General features: G+C 41.3%; 1 protein-coding gene across 3 annotated transcripts in view; it reads left to right on the top strand.

Moving 5' to 3' along the window:
• Positions 1 to 1,003: 1,003 nt before the first annotated feature.
• The window catches only part of abcc3 (ATP-binding cassette, sub-family C (CFTR/MRP), member 3), a 44,841-nt gene continuing 27,850 nt past the window's right edge, over positions 1,004 to 17,994 (top strand). The window contains exons 1-3 of one of the 3 annotated variants that reach the window (XM_056365936.1): positions 1,004 to 1,460; positions 15,881 to 16,057; positions 17,421 to 17,546. In XM_056365936.1, coding sequence (XP_056221911.1) covers positions 1,425 to 1,460; positions 15,881 to 16,057; positions 17,421 to 17,546 — 339 coding nt within the window. In that variant the 5' untranslated portion in view covers positions 1,004 to 1,424. The remainder of the gene's footprint in view (positions 1,461 to 15,880; positions 16,058 to 17,420; positions 17,547 to 17,994) is intronic. The other 2 variants (XM_056365934.1, XM_056365935.1) reach the window with 2 other exon arrangements.

The raw sequence follows: 17,994 nt of genomic DNA, 5'->3' as shown, positions 1-17,994 counted from the left end.
TAACGAGGGTGAAGAGGCTGTTGTCATAGAAACTAATAAGCACATAAGGGCGCACACACTCCTTCAAGGTATTCTTGCTGCACTCAGTTGCACACATGAAATATTTGTGTGATGGGTGTAAAAAGCCCCTTTCTACTCCCACACCTTTGCACACCTGGTTAATGTCGCGTTCATGGGATATCGGAGTTACTGTAATCACGAATTTCTGACTTGTAAATATAGTTCACGTCAGCAGGAGCCATCAGAGCTCGCAGTCATTAGCACTGGACTAACAGCTGTTTCACACGGGGCATCTTCAGGTTGGGATGTCCCACTGTCTGTCAGCATGTGGTGCGTTCAGGGCCCGGAGAACTGCAGTTACATCCAGTCGCTACTATTTACCTACCGGCTCATTGTCATGGTTTACTGGGACGCACTTGTATTATTTTACACCCTTTGCATCCTTGTTGAATACTTTTAACTTCAGAAGTCACAGAGTGAACCGAAGTGTGTGGTTCGTCACTTTTTTAGCGTCCCCCTGGAAACACTTCTGTTGTGTGTTGTCAAATTGTTGAGGGTGTTTTTCTGTGTTTTGTCTGTTTACACGTTGCATTGTGTTGAGCTCTCAGGGCTTATCTCATCAATCATCCCACTAAACTCTACTTTCTGTAAACGACGCTGCTTAACATCTGAACTTTAAATTTAATTTCCTTTGACACAGGTTTTGGAGGTGAAGGGTACGTTAATACTCAGGTAGGTACAAGGTACCTACTCACTGAGGGGAGCTGAGGAGTGTTTATTTTGTGTGTGTGTGTTGTGTGTGTGTGTTTGTGTGTGTGTGTTTGTGTGTGTGTGTGTGTGTGTGTGTGTGTGTGTGTGTGTGTGTGTGTGTGTGTGTGTGTGTATAAAGTTGCTAATTGCTTCTAACACATACTGAATCAGAGCTATTTACCTGTAAATTCACATCTGACCCCTGTGACTCAGCATGACTACGTGTGTATGTATGTATGTGTGTGTGCGTGCGTGCGTGCGTGTGTGTGAGAGAGAGAGAGAGAGAGAGAGAGAGAGAGAGAGGTAGGGGGCGGGGTTAGTAAGTAGCCGCCCTGCCTTCCTTCACCCAACCTCGGTTAATTCTTCGCAGGCTCCGGATGAGTTCTCCGCTTCGCCTCTCAGCAGAGCGGAAGGAACGGAGCGTTTCCTGACGCAGGTCGGTCCACGCTGTCCGGGCGGGTTGGGGGGGGGGCGGCGCAGTAAAATACCGAGGCGGTTCCGCTACAACACAGGGCCTAACCGACCGCCGGTGTGGCACGTGACAGATAACGAGCGTCTTTTTTTTTTTCTTTTTTTTTTTCTCACGGCGAGAGGATCAGGAAAGCGGAGCTCGGTGAGAGAGGGCTCGACCTTCAGAGGAGATCAAAGCTCCGCGGGCTCCCGCCGCGGCAGAGATGGAGCGGCTGTGCGGACCGCAGCTCCCCTTCTGGGTGAGTACGCTGCGTCGTCCCCGGTCTCCGTCATGACCGTGTGTGTGTGTGCGTGTGCGTGTGCGTGTGTGTGTGTGTGTGTGTCACAAGATACTGTAACTCCACTGGCTTTGTTGTGTGTACTTCGCGTACTATCTGAAAAAGGATGCACACAAGTTATGTGACCGGCTGCTTTTGTTTTTTGTTCCACGTTCGGAAGTTCGCGGTTCACCGTAAATATCAGCGTCATTACCGGATTACTACGTGAACAAGACACCAATTAATACGAGGTTACATCACATCCATTCGTTTAGCTTTATATAAAAAAAAAAACAGCGTGTTGTTGTTTACAGAGGAAGAACATGGAGTTGTAAAGTTTATCTGAATGTGTTGTAGTGTTTGTGACAGATCAGGTCCGTGAACTCATCTCAGTCAGCAGCTGTAGCTCCTGCAGGATCATCACGATATTTCACCTTATAGAAAACTCACAGGAGACAATTATCCCTAACTGACTATAACTCTTTAATGTGTCAGCACCGTGAATCTCACACCACAGACACGCACATTAAATCCCAGTGGGAATATTATGGGAGCTTTTATTTTTCCTCAGAGATCACCTGTTCACCTGGAGACTCACCTGGATGATGAAACTGCAGTCACACGCACCCATATACAAATATTACATATGTACATAATGAATTTCCATACATGAAATACATTTACATATAAGATAAAAACAAGTAAAAAAAAATACATATGAAACCTGTTAGACATTGTAATAATTTCATGTCTAGCTCATACAAATATGTATGTTTATAAATGTTAATATGTTATGTATGTATGCTTATATAGACACAGCGCATTAATATATGTTGATATTATAAACACTAGGGTCCGAAAGTCTGAGACCACTTTCCCAGTTATATAAACATATATAATTCTTTATATCTATGTTGTTCTGATAAACTTATATATATATATATATTAATTTAATATATATTGTTAAACCATATATAGATTCAGCATTTTTAATATACAGTATGTACATGTTCAGATTTGACAATAAAAGTATATCTTCATATGTCCAAAGGATGTATATAGGTGATAATAATATGACATTACTCTTGATATAAACACATATATGCCATGTATTATATTTCCATATGTGTGTTCAGTTTTAAAATAATAATTTTTTAAAAAAGTTTTATTATTTATTTTAATCATGCAGCAATACAGATGTTGCAGCCTGTTGCTGGTCTGTTACTGGTGTGTTTTCCCACAGTCATTAAACACAACAGCAGCACCAGAAGTACTCATGCTGTGTTGTCAGATACAGATCAGTGTTTGATTTTATCGTGAACCAGTTTATGAACCCAAGCGCTGCCTTCAGAGGACGTTGGGAATTCTTTGACTGTGGAAGTCTGTTCATTGTGCAGTTTCCGCACGTCTCCAGTTGTTTGTGCTGCAAATATAATGTAACATAAAGTACGAATGGAGGCAAAACTATTTACAAGCTTCATGTTGAACTTTAACATCAGATAAAAGTGTAACAATATTAAATTTGTTGAATCCTGTTGTGATGCAGAATCGAAAAAGCCTCCTCTGTCACTACCTGTGACCTGCCGTGTGTCACAGTAAAAGTCTTCCCCTCCTCATACATTTTTCTCTTTGACATCTCCATGGGGGGTTGGAGGAGTTTTGTTCGTGGTCTTGTCGATATCAGCTCCCTGCAAAGTGCTTGTTGTGGAAATGCAGATAGTGACTGTGTTCTGTAAAGACGGTGTAGAGCTCCTTTAAACCTGCAGTAACTGTTTTAGATCACGTGGCTCAGAGCGACACAACACTCGGCTGTTATGGTGAGTTTGTATTTATGAACACATCCAGCAGACTCATGTTTCTGACCCTTGGGGAATGTAAGGTCAGTATTCACCTGTCTGTTTTGGTCTCCACCATCTCCTGACAGAGATATCTTTCTCTTCAGCTGATAAATGCTCCTCCACGTTCACCAGCTCTTCTCTGACTGAGTCTCTGCTCCACCCGGAGACACGAGCTGCAAATACTGATAACACTACAGAGGTGTTTCCAGGGGACACTATAAAGTGACGAACCTGGCTGGGATGCATGATCATAATTATTTTCACTTTCTTTTATAAATCTGATTATTTTATGGGTTAATTAATCAGTTGTTTGTCTTTAAAACATCAGAAGATAATTAAAATGGTACATGATGATTTCCAGTCATTGATAAATGGAATAATTATTTCTCATGTATTGTAATCCATCTGATCTAATACATATAATCAGTGCACACTTGTTGTTCAATGCGTTTAACTTCAAAACTCAACAATACATATAAGACATCACGCAAGTGCATCACAGCCGGGTTCGTCCCTTTTCAGTGTCCCCTGGAAACGCCTCTGGCCTCTGTTGTGTTATCAGTATTTGCAGCTCGTGTGTTGTCACATTGATGAAGGTGTTTTCTCAACTGGTTTGTGTTTCTTGAAGTTGCAGTGTGTTGAGCTCTCAGGGCCACCGTAGATCCGTCTCCTTTCACTCAGTCGCTTTAATCTGTTGTTAGTATGAAAGTTTAGATCAGTGCAGCTTTAGCCGTGTGTGCGCGTGCGCGTGTGTGTGTGAGTGTGCGTGCGTGTGTGTGTGCGTGTGTGTGTGTGCGTGTGTGTGTGTGTGTGTGTGTGTGGAGGCCCTGGGCCCACGCTGCCTTTAAGAACCTGCTGCAGCTCTGCAGCGGAGTGTCGTCTCATGAAGACCGGAGCAGATTTTTCTCTGAGGCCTGGTTGTTTTCCAGTCTTCACTCTGTGCTGCTGTTTACGTCCACTTCAAACAAACTGCAGCCAGTTGTAATCCCCCAGCATGCAACAGGGCCTGTTCTCTGAGGGTCAGGTCAAACGCTGAGGCTCGGCCACGGGCTGAGCTTGTAACCCGTCTGTTTTTAAAAGTGTGATATGTAATCTGCTCCTTCATCTGTAGCTGACCTCAGATCAGGTCAGTGTTGTAGATTAATGAATCAGCCTCTGAGTGACAGCTGAGCTCCGTCTTAATGAAAGTCTCTGTTGATATAACACCTTCATTAGACGGATAAGATCAAGATAAAACCAGCACCTTGTCCCTGAGCTGCCGGACTGTTTACAGGACTGTAGCTGTGGTGAATCAGTGTTCTCACCATGGAGAGGTAAATACTGCGATGGTGCTTTCACTGTCTCTTATCGTTTGTGTCTAATGTTATTACTGTAATAAAGTCAGAGCTATTAACGCTATCTAACAGATCAGGGTCATCGATAATAATTATTTCCACCTTTGATGAATCATCTGATTATTTTCTGGATTAATAATTAATCACTTGTTTGGTTTTTACAATGTCAGAAAATAATTAAAACGGTAGATTATAATAAACTGAATAATTATTTCTGACATTATCAACCTCCAGCTCTGCTGAATCATAGTCATTATATTCTGTTGTGATGCAGCAACAAACAAAGTGTGTGTGTGTGTGTGTGAGTGTGTGTGTGTGTGTGTGTGTGTGTGTGTGTGAGTGATGTGACTGCAGCTGCTTCATCATAAAAACAATCCTGTGATACTTTCTTCTTCTTGTCGCGCTGTTTATGGATCTCCGTCACTTTTCAGCTGTTTGTAAAAAATGTTCCTCATTAAACCTCAGAGCCCTTTAGTGAAGTGATTTGGGCTTTCAGTTGTATCACATGACATTTTAACATATTTTCTATCTATCTGCACATACTATATTGTTTTACTATATTATTTATCTATTATTTATCTTACGTAAACCTTGTCTTAGTTTATATTAATTTATCAAAAATGAATCAGTTTATCATCATTGTTATTGTGGGATTTGTAATTTAAAATGGAAACTTGGGAAGACCATGGGATACAACTGAAAGCTCCAGAACATATTTGAACTGAGTATACTTATTCTCCTGTGTATACCTTTTGATATTTCAGGTACTAGAGTAATGGCGGCTCAAACATACTGATATATAATAATTATCATGCTGTTGATGTAACACGCACATGGAGAAACATACATGTGTTGTATGTTGTATGTTGTATGTTGTGTGTTGTGTGTTGTGTGTGGTGTGTGGTATGTTGTATGTTGTGTGTTGTATGTTGTATGTTGTATGTGGTATGTTGTATGTGGTATGTTGTGTGTTGTATGTGGTATGTTGTGTGTTGTGTGTTGTGTGTGTGTGTGTGAGTGTGTGTGTGTGTTGTGTGTTGTATGTTGTATGTAGTATGTTGTATGTTGTGTGTGGTATGTTGTGTGTTGTATGTTGTGTGTTGTATGTAGTATGTTGTATGTTGTATGTGGTATGTTGTGTGTTGTATGTAGTATGTTGTATGTTGTATGTGGTATGTTGTGTGTTGTATGTTGTATGTTGTATGTTGTATGTGGTATGTTGTGTGTTGTGTGTTGTATGTAGTATGTTGTGTGTTGTATGTGGTATGTAGTATGTTGTGTGTTGTATGTTGTGTGTTGTATGTTGTATGTGGTATGTTGTGTGTTGTATCTGGTATGTTGTATGTTGTATGTGGTATGTTGTGTGTTGTATGTAGTATGTTGTATGTGGTATGTTGTGTGTTGTATGTGGTATGTTGTATGTGGTATGTTGTATCTGGTATGTTGTATGTTGTATGTGGTATGTTGTGTGTTGTATGTGGTATGTGGTATGTTGTATGTGGTATGTTGTATGTGGTATGTTGTATCTGGTATGTTGTATGTTGTATGTTGTATGTAGTATGTTGTATGTTGTATATGGTATGTTGTGTGTTGTATGTGGTATGTTGTATGTTGTATGTGGTATGTTGTATGTGGTATGTTGTATCTGGTATGTTGTATGTTGTATGTTGTATGTAGTATGTTGTATGTTGTATGTGGTATGTTGTGTGTTGTATGTGGTATGTTGTGTGTTGTATGTGGTATGTGATATGTTGTATATGGTATGTTGTATGTTGTATGTTGTATGTGGTATGTGGTATGTTGTATGTTGTATGTTGTGTGTTGTATGTTGTATGTTGTATGTTGTATGTGGTATGTTGTATGTTGTATGTGGTATGTTGTATGTGGTATGTTGTGTGTTGTATGTGGTATGTTGTGTGTGGTATGTTGTGTGTTGTATGTTGTATGTTGTATGTGGTATGTTGTGTGTTGTGTGTGGTATGTTGTATGTGGTATGTTGTGTGTAGTATGTTGTATGTTGTGTGTTGTATGTAGTATGTTGTATGTTGTGTGTTGTATGTAGTATGTTGTATGTAGTATGTTGTATGTTGTATGTGGTATGTTGTGTGTTGTGTGTTGTATGTAGTATGTTGTGTGTTGTGTGTTGTATGTTGTGTGTTGTATGTTGTGTGTTGTATGTGGTATGTAGTATGTTGTGTGTTGTGTGTTGTATGTTGTGTGTTGTATGTGGTATGTAGTATGTTGTGTGTTGTGTGTTGTATGTTGTGTGTTGTATGTAGTATGTTGTGTGTTGTGTGTTGTATGTAGTATGTTGTGTGTTGTGTGTGGTATGTTGTGTGTTGTATGTTGTGTGTTGTATGTGGTATGTAGTATGTTGTGTGTTGTGTGTTGTATGTTGTATGTTGTATGTGGTATGTTGTATGTTGTATGTGGTATGTGGTATGTGGTATGTTGTGTGTTGTGTGTTGTATGTGGTATGTGATATGTTGTATGTGGTATGTTGTATGTTGTATGTGGTATGTGATATGTTGTATGTGGTATGTTGTATGTTGTATGTGGTATGTGATATGTTGTATGTGGTATGTTGTGTGTTGTATGTGGTATGTTGTGTGTTGTATGTAGTATGTTGTGTGTTGTGTGTTGTATGTTGTGTGTTGTATGTGGTATGTGGTATGCGTGTAACGGAGCAGCGGGGGGGGGGTCAGGGTCACAGGGTGCAGACGGGGGAAGGTGCAGCAGGTAGCACACGCAGCACCAGGCTGATGTAAAGCCTGTTTATCCTCAGCGTTATAGAGCAGCTCACTCTGTCAGCGGCAGCTTGAATTACAGCTGTGAGCGAAGAGAAAGAGCAGGAGGAGGAACTGAGTGTAAATCTGTGAGCTCAACAGAAACCGAGGAAGAGGAAGTCGCTGTGATTGAAGAAGTCGTGCTCATGACGACAGCGGCGTTTCGTGGGAATGTCCAGGGTTTCCCAGTCATTAGCGTGTGTTAGTTAAGGTGTGTGTTACCTTTTAACTGACGTGGGTTATAGAGATGATGCTTCAGGGTCAGCGAGAAATCTGACTGTGGTCAAACAACAGTGATCAGTGTTTCATACAGTGTCATCAGGGATTTATTGTCTCCTTTTGGCTTCATGACTCATTAGTTTTTTTTCTTCTGTGTCACAGAAACGTCTCACAATCACTGCACTTCTTCTCTCCATTCATTCGTTTCTCTTCCGGATGACTGTATGAAACAGCAGCAGGGTCTGAGCCAGAGTGTCTGCCGTTACAACACCTTTTAAAATTTAAAGTGTCTCCTCGCGACGACCTCCCTGCTCCAGTTTCCCTCCTTAAAATCAGGGGGCAGGATCACAGCTGTTGGCAGGCGTCTCATTTTTAGTTTTTATGAGCTGCGTCCAGAGTTATTCCATGATCAGCCCATCAGGCTGTAGCGTCAGGTATCTGTGCACGTCAGGTAACAGGTGGTAAACATTAGTCTGAATCCTTTAGTTATAGTTGGTTTTTAGTGGAGCTGAGTGATGTGCAAAAGACATGTTGCAATTACAAGATGAGTCACGAGTTCAGTAATTTTCAATGAATACATTTTATAACATTCAAAAACGACGATGATGTGATTTTTGTCGAGTCTTGTACCAAACGAACGTGTTTCTTTTACATGTTGACGTCTGTTGTGACACATTTTACCTTTATCAAAAAGCAGCTCCTGTGAATTTATATATTTTCATTATATTTTGATTAATTGTTCAGCACCAGTTAGTCACACTGAGTGACTGGCACCTGACACCCAGAGCTGAGCAGCAGCTTGTTTCCGTCAGTGTGTAAAACTATAACGTTAGCTAGTAGTTAGCTAATAGTTAGCTAGTGCTGTTTATGTTAGCTCAGCAGGTGAAGATGAGACTGAGAGCTGTCAGCTGGTTCAGTTTAGCTGATGTCTGAGCTCCTCAGCCGTTGGTCATTGTGACCAGGTCTAAACCTAGTATCTGTCCTGACCACATATGGTCAACGTGTGAAAGCCAGGGCGTAGATAAACTGTAAACAACTGACATCATCTCTTCCTGTTATCATTCAGAGAGGGCAGAACCGGAGACTCTTTTACAGCCAAGGTTTGTCCAAAAAATGGGAAATCAATGGGGAAACTCCAACTCAGTCACGTGGCATTTGGATGATCAATAGTGAAACTCTGATCACTCAGTCAGTCACAGATATTTGTGATTATAGGGCTGTGGTCCAGCCAGAAACGACATATCAGTAAATATAATACCACATTTCACTGTAGTGACTAGAATGTAACGTGAAGTGAGTTCAGGAATCCTGGTAATGTAGTTTTATAAATGAGGTTTTATTAATGAGTACGACTGTAACGAGGTCTGGTTGACTTCAGTGTCACAGTTGAATCCTGATGAATGGAAAGTACTTTCTCTTCCCGTTACTCATCCACATGATATTATTTCTTCAAAACTCTCATTTCATTAGTGCAACTGAAACAAACTTACATACAATATGTCAGTTATCATTCCTTCTGTTATTTAACATTATTGTGTTAAAGTTTCCATAGTGTTGTTTACTGGATGGAGGCGGGAAGTCTGATCTCCTCCCAGTCAACCCCGGCCTCTAACACTGTAGTAGTGTTTTTACAGAAAACAGGGGATCTGTTTCCTGAGCTGCTAACACAGCAGAAAATCAGGAATGGAGAAGTTGTGAAACTGTGGTTTTCACCTCGGGATGTCAGGACGCAACCGTGTGATAAACTGGTGATAGAGAGAGTCGCTTATCAGAAACATCCTGTAGAAAGAGTCGGATTCCCATCAGACCTGTGCGTTGTTCCTCCATGTCGTCTCGCAGCAGCTGGTCTGTGATTTATTATCTTCAGTCTCCACAGTCTCGCTCACTTCCTGTCTGCTCTGTGATATTTTCTAGTGGTTTTCATACAAGTAAAAGGCAGAAATCTCCCTGAATCATCATCACTCCTCTGAATCCAACAGCAGACAGGAATGCGCGTGATGTCAGAGCGTTGGTGAACATGACCGGCAGCAGTTCCTGTCGCCCCGCTGTCTTTACTGTCGTCAGCCTTCCCCTCAGACCAGCCGCTGCAGCTCGTCTCCTCTTCCCGCCATCATCACGATAAAAGTTTCCATCTCAGTCAGTATCGATATTTATCACGATAAATGCCACTTCGTTATTTCTTTCAGGTTTAAAGGCTGATTTTCGCTCCTGAATTGAGTCAATTATAGTTTTATAGAGAAACACAGAACATTTAAAAAAGTCTGAGGTACAAACGTTCAAAATATGATAAAATACGCATGATCAAAATCCTTTTCAGCCCTTTTTTTACTCAACAGAGTGAATAGAAAATTAAGTTCTGCAGTGTGGTACAGCACACATGTAACACGATCAAACTGCAAAATAAATTAAAAAATAAATAGACGAAGAAGATTTGCACTGAGTTCTGACCTGGTGCTCGTCCACTAACTAACACTGGTTTGGGCCTGTGATTTCCTACTTCCTGGTTGTTCTAACAGGTGATCTTGTTTCAGATGATGAAGCAGGTTTGTGCCTGTCTTTGATGGACCGTGTCTCCGGCACAGTGTGCAGGACTGTAACGATAGCTTCGTCCTCCGAGCTGCGTTCTGCTTTTTCTTTTTCTCTCACCGTGCGTCATAACTTGCGCAATGCAGATCTCTATTCCTGCGACATGATTGGCTGTTCGTGATTCATTTGTGGACGTGCTATAAGCATAGAAATTAATTATATAAATAAATATTTATTGAACATTTTTAATGTTTCTATCGAGAAAAATAATTTTGCGATAATTATTGTTATCGTTTTATCGCCCAGCCTTTCTCTGAACTCTGTACAAGTATAAGTGGAGTCAGTCAGACTCACACCAGCGGTTCTTATGACTGTCAGGACCCGAGGCTTCATGTTCTCAGGTCGTCCCATTCTCATGAACGTGATATCTCAGTAACACCTAGAGGGAATTTCTTCAGCTGTGGCGCAAACATGAGCCGTTTCTCAATCTGCATTCTTCTCTGTTCTTGTGAAACATCCTCAGTCGCAGCTCAAGTGCTGTTCAAAGTCCACATCCACCCAAGTACAGATCCAATGTCGTCAAGTGTTCGTTTTAATCGATGATGCATCGGTGCGGACGTGGGACAGCTAAGTATCCCAGAATTACATTTTCGCACCAAATAGTGACGGGCTCAAATTTGAACTAAATTTCACTCTACGACTGTTTTTATGTCACTTCACTGAGTTCTGATGTTTTTTCCACTAAGACTTCAAGTATGTCGTCAGTTTATCCAAATAACGGCTGTTTGGAAATTTGCTTTGGCGTGTTCGGAGACGTGCGTACCGTCCTACCGGCTCCTGAGATGACCAGCTGGTCAGTGTGCACCGTCAAAAAAACCCGTTATCTCTTCAGCCCTTTGGTAATTTACTGCTGGCTCTGTTGTCTGTAGTGTTTTGACACATGATAAAATTCCTTCTGGAAAATGAAATTTGATCTCTGAGTTGATATAATATACTAAAATATAATATTTGTTGCTCCTCATTAATCTGAGAAGATGAAGCTGGAGTCTGGCACTGCCAAGATGGCAACGGTGGAGCAGCTCAGTCTGAGCTCTTCAGAAACCTGTGGGTGATATCACAGAGGTGACGTCCATCCTTGTTTACAGTCTATGATCAACTCGTGTGTTTCTTAAATCCCTACAGAAACTGAAGCCAGGCTAGCTGGTTCCCTGTTTAGTCTTTATGCTAAGCTAAGCTAACCGGCTAGTGTTTGAGCTTTACGGTTCAGTTACAGAGAGTTGTGTAAGAAAGTAAAAGAGTTTATTTCCCAGAAGTTCAAACTTTTCTCTTCCTGTTTTGGACCCTTGACCTCAAAGGTTCAGTGACCTTTAACCCCTGAAAACAACATGATGTCATGTTTCTGAAGCTGGTAATAATAAACACTGATCAGAGAGTAAATGACAGCAGTAAATATAATGATAAAACAAGCTTTTACAACATGGTCTCCATCTACAGTCTCACCTGCTCGCTCAGAGGTGAACTCGGGTGAACTCTAACCTGTGAGTCGGAGCTGATGATCACAGTGAATCAGGAAAAGCTGAACTTGCTTGAACTTGTCTGTTGTGATGAAGCAAATATTAGTGTGACAGAAGTGAGATGTGAGCTCAACGACCTCAGTCAGGAAAATAACGATCGAGAAAGCAGCAGTTTAAATGTCCAGCTGTGTTGAGCTGTGTAACTCAAGTGTGTGTGTGTGTGTGTGTGTGTGTGTGTGTGTGTGTGTGTGTGTGTGAGGTTTATTCAGCCTCACTGTTTTCTGACCTGCAGCTCTGTTAACACGAACAGGTTCCTGCTGATGCCCCGCTGCACTCAGCCGCTCACTGGGAATCACAGATGAACTGATTAGATTCATCACACACACACACACACACACACACACACACACTGAGGCTGACATCAGCGAGTGTGTGTTACAGACAGAACCAGTCTTGCTGACACGTACAGTAAATGAATTATTGGAGAAATAATCAGCTGCTTAATCATAATGACAGTAATCATTATATCTAATCTAATGAGATCATATATGATTGTATTCATGTACATTTTCATGATAATACTCACAGACTTTAACTTAACATTTTCCATGCAGGACTTTTACTTTGACAGTGTGGTGAAGACTTCCTCCACCACTGGTGCTAACATGCTAACATGCTAACATAAGAGGAGACATTTTGCACAAACTTTAATTTAAAAAAAATTTAAACTCAAGTAAAATGTTTGATCAACCAAAAAAAAAAACCTTCTGTTAATAATAATGATAATAATAAAGATAATAAAGTTTGGTTCAGTTTAGCTGAGACAACAAACCACTGCTCATTGTGTCGGGTCAGAACCTCGGCGCTCTGTTCGTCTTTAGTGAGCAGCTGTTTGTCATCGAGAGAAATTCAACAGTTTACCTTCACAGTGTGATCACCTGTCTGCAGCAGACAAACCTCTTCCTCTCACTAATCGTTTCACCTTTAGATGAGATGAGCATGAATGGGACTGGAACGGATCCATGGGTTTGATTGATCATTTATCAGAGGGTTGGAGTTTGTGTGTGTCGTTTGAACTCAGACTGTGTCAGCGGGTGAAAGGTCGACAAAGAGAAGTGAAAGTGACAGATAATAATCTGGATTAAATGAGTCATAATATGAAGATTCAGTGGATGAAGGAGGAGGGAAAGGTTCCTGCTGGTGATGTGGACCTGGAACAGGAATCTGTGTTTTTTATCGCAAATATTTTATCTTATTGTTTATATTTCAGATATCTGACCTGCAGCGCTTGTTTGTTTTATTGTGGTTTATATTTCTTTGCTTTGTAGTCTTAATACCAAAGCAAATTCCCTGTATGTCGAAAACCTACTTGGCAATAAACCAGATTCTAAATCCGAACCCTGAGTTTCTTCCAGGAACGGGAGAAACTTGAGACGTGGTAAATGTCGGGACTCGTCGTACAGCAGCAGCTCTGTTGGAGATAATCATCATTCAGATCTTGATTTATTGCTGATTTACACTCTGTTTTCTGGAGAAAACGATTCATCAGCTTCTTCCGTGGAGCTGTGGAGTGTGTGTGTGTGTGTGTGTGTGTGTGTGTGTTGTTTGAAGAGGGCGGGGCTCACATGGACTGAGCTGACGTCGCCTACGTCCAAGCACCAATCAGAGTTTAGCGACGCTTGAATGAGAGTGTGGAGCCAGTTTCACTGCTGAGCCGCTGCCATTAATTAATTGATGAAAAGTTAAGACATCTAGATAAAGATAAAGATACCTAGGCTTGATTCAACGTACTTTAACACGGATTTCGTTTTCTCATCAAGCAACAATTATTCTCACTACCTGAGGTGACTTTGTTCTAATGAAGTCAGGTGTGACTGATGGAACCAGGAGCGGTGCCACAGTGATGAGTGAGGAACCTGCAGGTTAAACTTCTCCTGTCACAGCTGACGGGCTTCAGTCTCTCTGCTCGCTCTCATGAGGTTTCTCCCTGGTTGAGTGAAGCCTCCTCCTCCTCCTCCTCCTCTGCTGGCTTCACCTCACCCTGTTAATCTCCTGTTTTGTTGGAGTGTCGTGTTTCAGGTCTTAAGTGGACTGATAACAGCCTGAAAGTCTGTGAAATGGAATAAAGGTCGTGCATTCAGTGCAGGTAGAAAACCTTCGGTCTCTGATTGAAAAGTTTAAACACGTTCGACCACGGCTTAGATGAAGAGCAGAGAGAGTGTCTCATAGCAACCGCAGAGCTTTACGTTTAGTATTATTAATAGTGATTTCTTTAAAGCAGGTTTTCTGTGTAAACATCTGCTGACATCGTCTCTTTATGTTGACATGAATGTGAAAGATCAGTCAGCAGCAGAAACGAATTAAAACCGGAGAGAGAAGAGCTAACGAGACGCGCGTGTGTGTGTGTGTTTGTGTGTGTGTGGTCAGTCATTAAACTGGTATTTACTGACTGATTTGAACCTGTCACGGTGACGTGGTCCGGTCTGCTCAGCCTCACCTGGAGGAGCTGTGGAGTACGAACATGTCTGATGTGGGTCCAGGATTGAGTCTGACTTTAATTTAATTAAGTTCAAACATTCAGTCGGACTCAAAGATGAACTGATTAGAATTTGGTGGTCAAAGGTCAAAGGTCACGGTGGTCTCACAAAATCCAAATTTATTAATTATGACACAATTTAACTCAAATGAAGTGATGACATTTTATATCCAAAAGGTCAAAGGTCAACTTCACTGTGACATAATAATGTTCTGGTCATTATTCAACTCAGATAACCACACCCCCACCCCCCCACCCCATACACACACACACACACACACACACACACACACACACACACACACACACACACACACACACACACACACACCTTCAGCTATTTAACAGCCCTTGGTGAAATAAGACATGAGGGGAGAACAGTGGAGCGGTATCTCTACTTATATTATAGTTTTAATTAGTTTAATTAAATGTAATGTTAAAATGGTTGAAAGACAAACAGGCATATTGTCATTAAGTTCTGATGATTATGTGTATTTTTACTGTTATGTTTATTTATTTTATTATTAGCTCAGGGACAACAGACGGACATTAGCATCGTGCTACATCATTTATTGGTTTAAACAACCCAATAATAGATGAACTCTTCTTTATCCCTGCAGAGGCTTCGTCCATGTGGAGCTCTGTGTGTCTTTAAATATCAGAGGTTCATTAGAACCAGAATCATTGAGATGTAAAAATGATGATGTGTTCAGGTCTGACGTGTTTTTTTTTCTCCTATTTTCTGCTGCATCATTCATCAAGCTTCAGTTCAGAGTGTGTGAATGAAAAATTTTCAAATTAAAAGTCTGGGTTAAAAAAAATGAAAGAATCTTTTTGCTCTGTTTAAAACACACACACACACACACACACACACACTAACACGCTAACCCCTCACTTCCTTTACTACCACTACACTCAGCGGGCGGGTGTGGTGGTGATGTATGGAGAGGCTGGCAGCTGTGTTTATCTTGTTCTGTCCGTGGGTGGGCCTTCAATCGTGTTTGTCCAGGGGAGCACGATAACCACTGAGTCATGTTTACTGAACCATCCTCCTCCTCCTCCTCCTCCTCTTCCTCCTCCTCCTCCACTGTGGTCACTCAGCTAAATAATGAATCACACTGTTGTTTTAACATGTCACATCAGCACACAGCTTCTGTGAACGGCATGACGACAGCTTCTGTTGGATGATATAGTCCCAGAAATAATTCAAACAATGTTATTGTCGTTTTAAGACCATTTGATGCCACTGATATAATGATAATATAATAACATAATAATGCAACTACAGCCTTTCAAAGAGCAGTGAACTTTTCATTCATAATAATGTGTGTATATACTTTTATATATATGTGTGTGTGTGTGTGTGTGTGTGTGTGTGTGTATACACCAAAAGCTAGAGTTTACAGTTGTTTTGTTCCTTTTACTATTTCTGCCAAGAGCTGGATCTCACCCCCCCCCCCCCCCCCACCCCCCCAGGCACATGGGCTCAAAGTGTTTACAGATTTCAGTTCAAGGAAAACATCTGGTATGATGAAGCTGTGTGTGTGTGTGTGTGTGTGTGTGTGTGTGTGTGTGTGTGTGTGTGTGTGTGTGTGTGTGTGTTGTTCTGTAAACTGAAGCTCTGCTCCACTTCCTGTGTCCCTCTGCAGGTAGCCAATCAGACGCTCCACACAGACCGGCCCGACCTCCCGGAGTGTTTCCAGCTGTCAGTCCTGTCATGGCTGCCGTGCATCTACCTGTGGGCCGCCTGCCCCATCTACCTGTTCTATCTGAAGAGGAACAACAGAGGTTACATCATGATGTCCATCCTCAACAGGTTCAAAACGGTGAGACGGGACTTCATCCATTCATCCATTCATTCATCCATTCATCCATTCATCCATTCATCCATCTTTTTTCAGTCACTTCAGCTACACGTCCAACATACAATCTAACACAACTCACATCTGTAACCAAAAAATGCGCATTTCCATGTTTGAGAAGGAGCAGGGAGAAGACGTGTAATATCTAAAAGGTCAAAGGTCAGGTGTTAGGTCAGGTGTATGGAAAGGATGGTTTCTGTCTTTTCATCTTTACTTATTAACCCTTTAACTCACTGAGCAGCTCAGCGGCTACCGGCAGATACCGGCGTGTTTTAAGGTGGAATGTTTTCTTGTGTGTTACTTAATGCTTGATTGACGTTTAGAAATCAATCAATACACCTTAAATGTCAATATGACAACGTTGACCATTTCATCTTTTTTATTAGCTCTCTACATGATATGTTCTGCGACGCTCTGTCAGCACTACACCGCTGTCTGTGAAGTGAGCCTGGACACCTGGACTATGCACGCTGCACGCTCTCATGCGCACCCTGAATTACAGGCACACAGAGAGATTGACACAACAGAACATGAATTTTCTCCACTGGGATTTATCTGATATGTCCGAGGGTCAGACTGTGTAGGGTTTTGTTGTACCAGGGTGGTGCGCGCATGTAGTACACAGGCAGTCAGGGTGAATATCAGTAGGTAATAAAATCTGTCTACCTTAATGTCAACTAGTTAAATCTGCCTGTCTCTCTCTCTCGTTCCATCTCACCTTGGCTGGGTGTTGCCCATGTCTCCACTTAATCCGTCGTTTCAAATTAAAAGCCCTCTGCAGAGTCATGTAATAGTGACAGGAGTGACAAAACAGACACACACTGAAACAGTGACAGATGACAACACATAAACATAACTCATTCAGTTTGTGTTTATACTGTTTTCTTAAATGACAGAGTAGAACAACATGTCTCATTCCACATCTGTATTACACATCTGCTGTAATGTTGTTGCAAAGGAAATTTCCTTCTATGATCGTCATCACATTCAACATCAACGTAAACAGCAGAAACGTTTATGTTGATGATGTAATTCTGTCTTTATATGATTTACAAGATTTAAAAAAACTGTATCTGCAAACAAACAAACACTTAAATACAAATACTTCACAATATCGTTAATATGTAAAATGAAAAGTTTCCAGATTTACTTTCGGGAAACTACAGTGTTCTCTGTTGTAACTGCTGAACCACAACCGACACCAGCGACTGTAGTTTGAGGAATATTATGGTTCCTCTAGGTGTTTTCGACCAGCAGTGAACAGAACTTTTCCTCCGCGTGTTTTTACAGTGTTTCATGTGTGTTTTTCTGTCTCACTGTCTCTCAGGTGTTCGGCCTGATGTTGTGGATCGTGTGTTGGACGGATCTCTTCTACACATTCCACGAGCTGCGGCAGGGAAGCAGCCAGCCGCCCATCTACTTCATCACCCCGCTGGTTCTGGGCATGACGATGGTGAGAGTTTATCCTGTAGTTATCAGTCAGACAAGGTGTGGCTCTGTGGTTTCACCTAATGCTCTCTCACAGGTTTAATGACCTTCTTTATGATCGACATTCATATCTGTAAAAATAGACGGTTTTTTAATAATTCCCGGTTTGAAAGCAGCATATGTTACTCTATGCAGATTTTACTGTGGAATTATACAAACATTTTTTTACATATGCAAATATGGAGATGTTATCATAGGACACGTAGGAAATCTTTTCAGCTCTGGATCCCATTGACGTTTTAAGACGTATAAAAATAATCTGCTTTGATTAACAAATTCTGTCTGTTGATTTATTTATTTCACAAACAAAGTTCAATTCTCGTCCTTCTTCCTCTTTTGAAAATGTGATGTAAATCCTGCCTCAGTGTGTTCTCAGTGTTTGTGACCTGGAGGCTTCAGGGCTCCACATTAAA

The sequence above is a fragment of the Seriola aureovittata genome, chromosome 21, assembly GCF_021018895.1.
Source record: "Seriola aureovittata isolate HTS-2021-v1 ecotype China chromosome 21, ASM2101889v1, whole genome shotgun sequence".
In the NCBI taxonomy this organism is placed as follows: domain Eukaryota; kingdom Metazoa; phylum Chordata; class Actinopteri; order Carangiformes; family Carangidae; genus Seriola; species Seriola aureovittata.
This window is presented reverse-complemented; position numbering and strand designations above follow the sequence as displayed.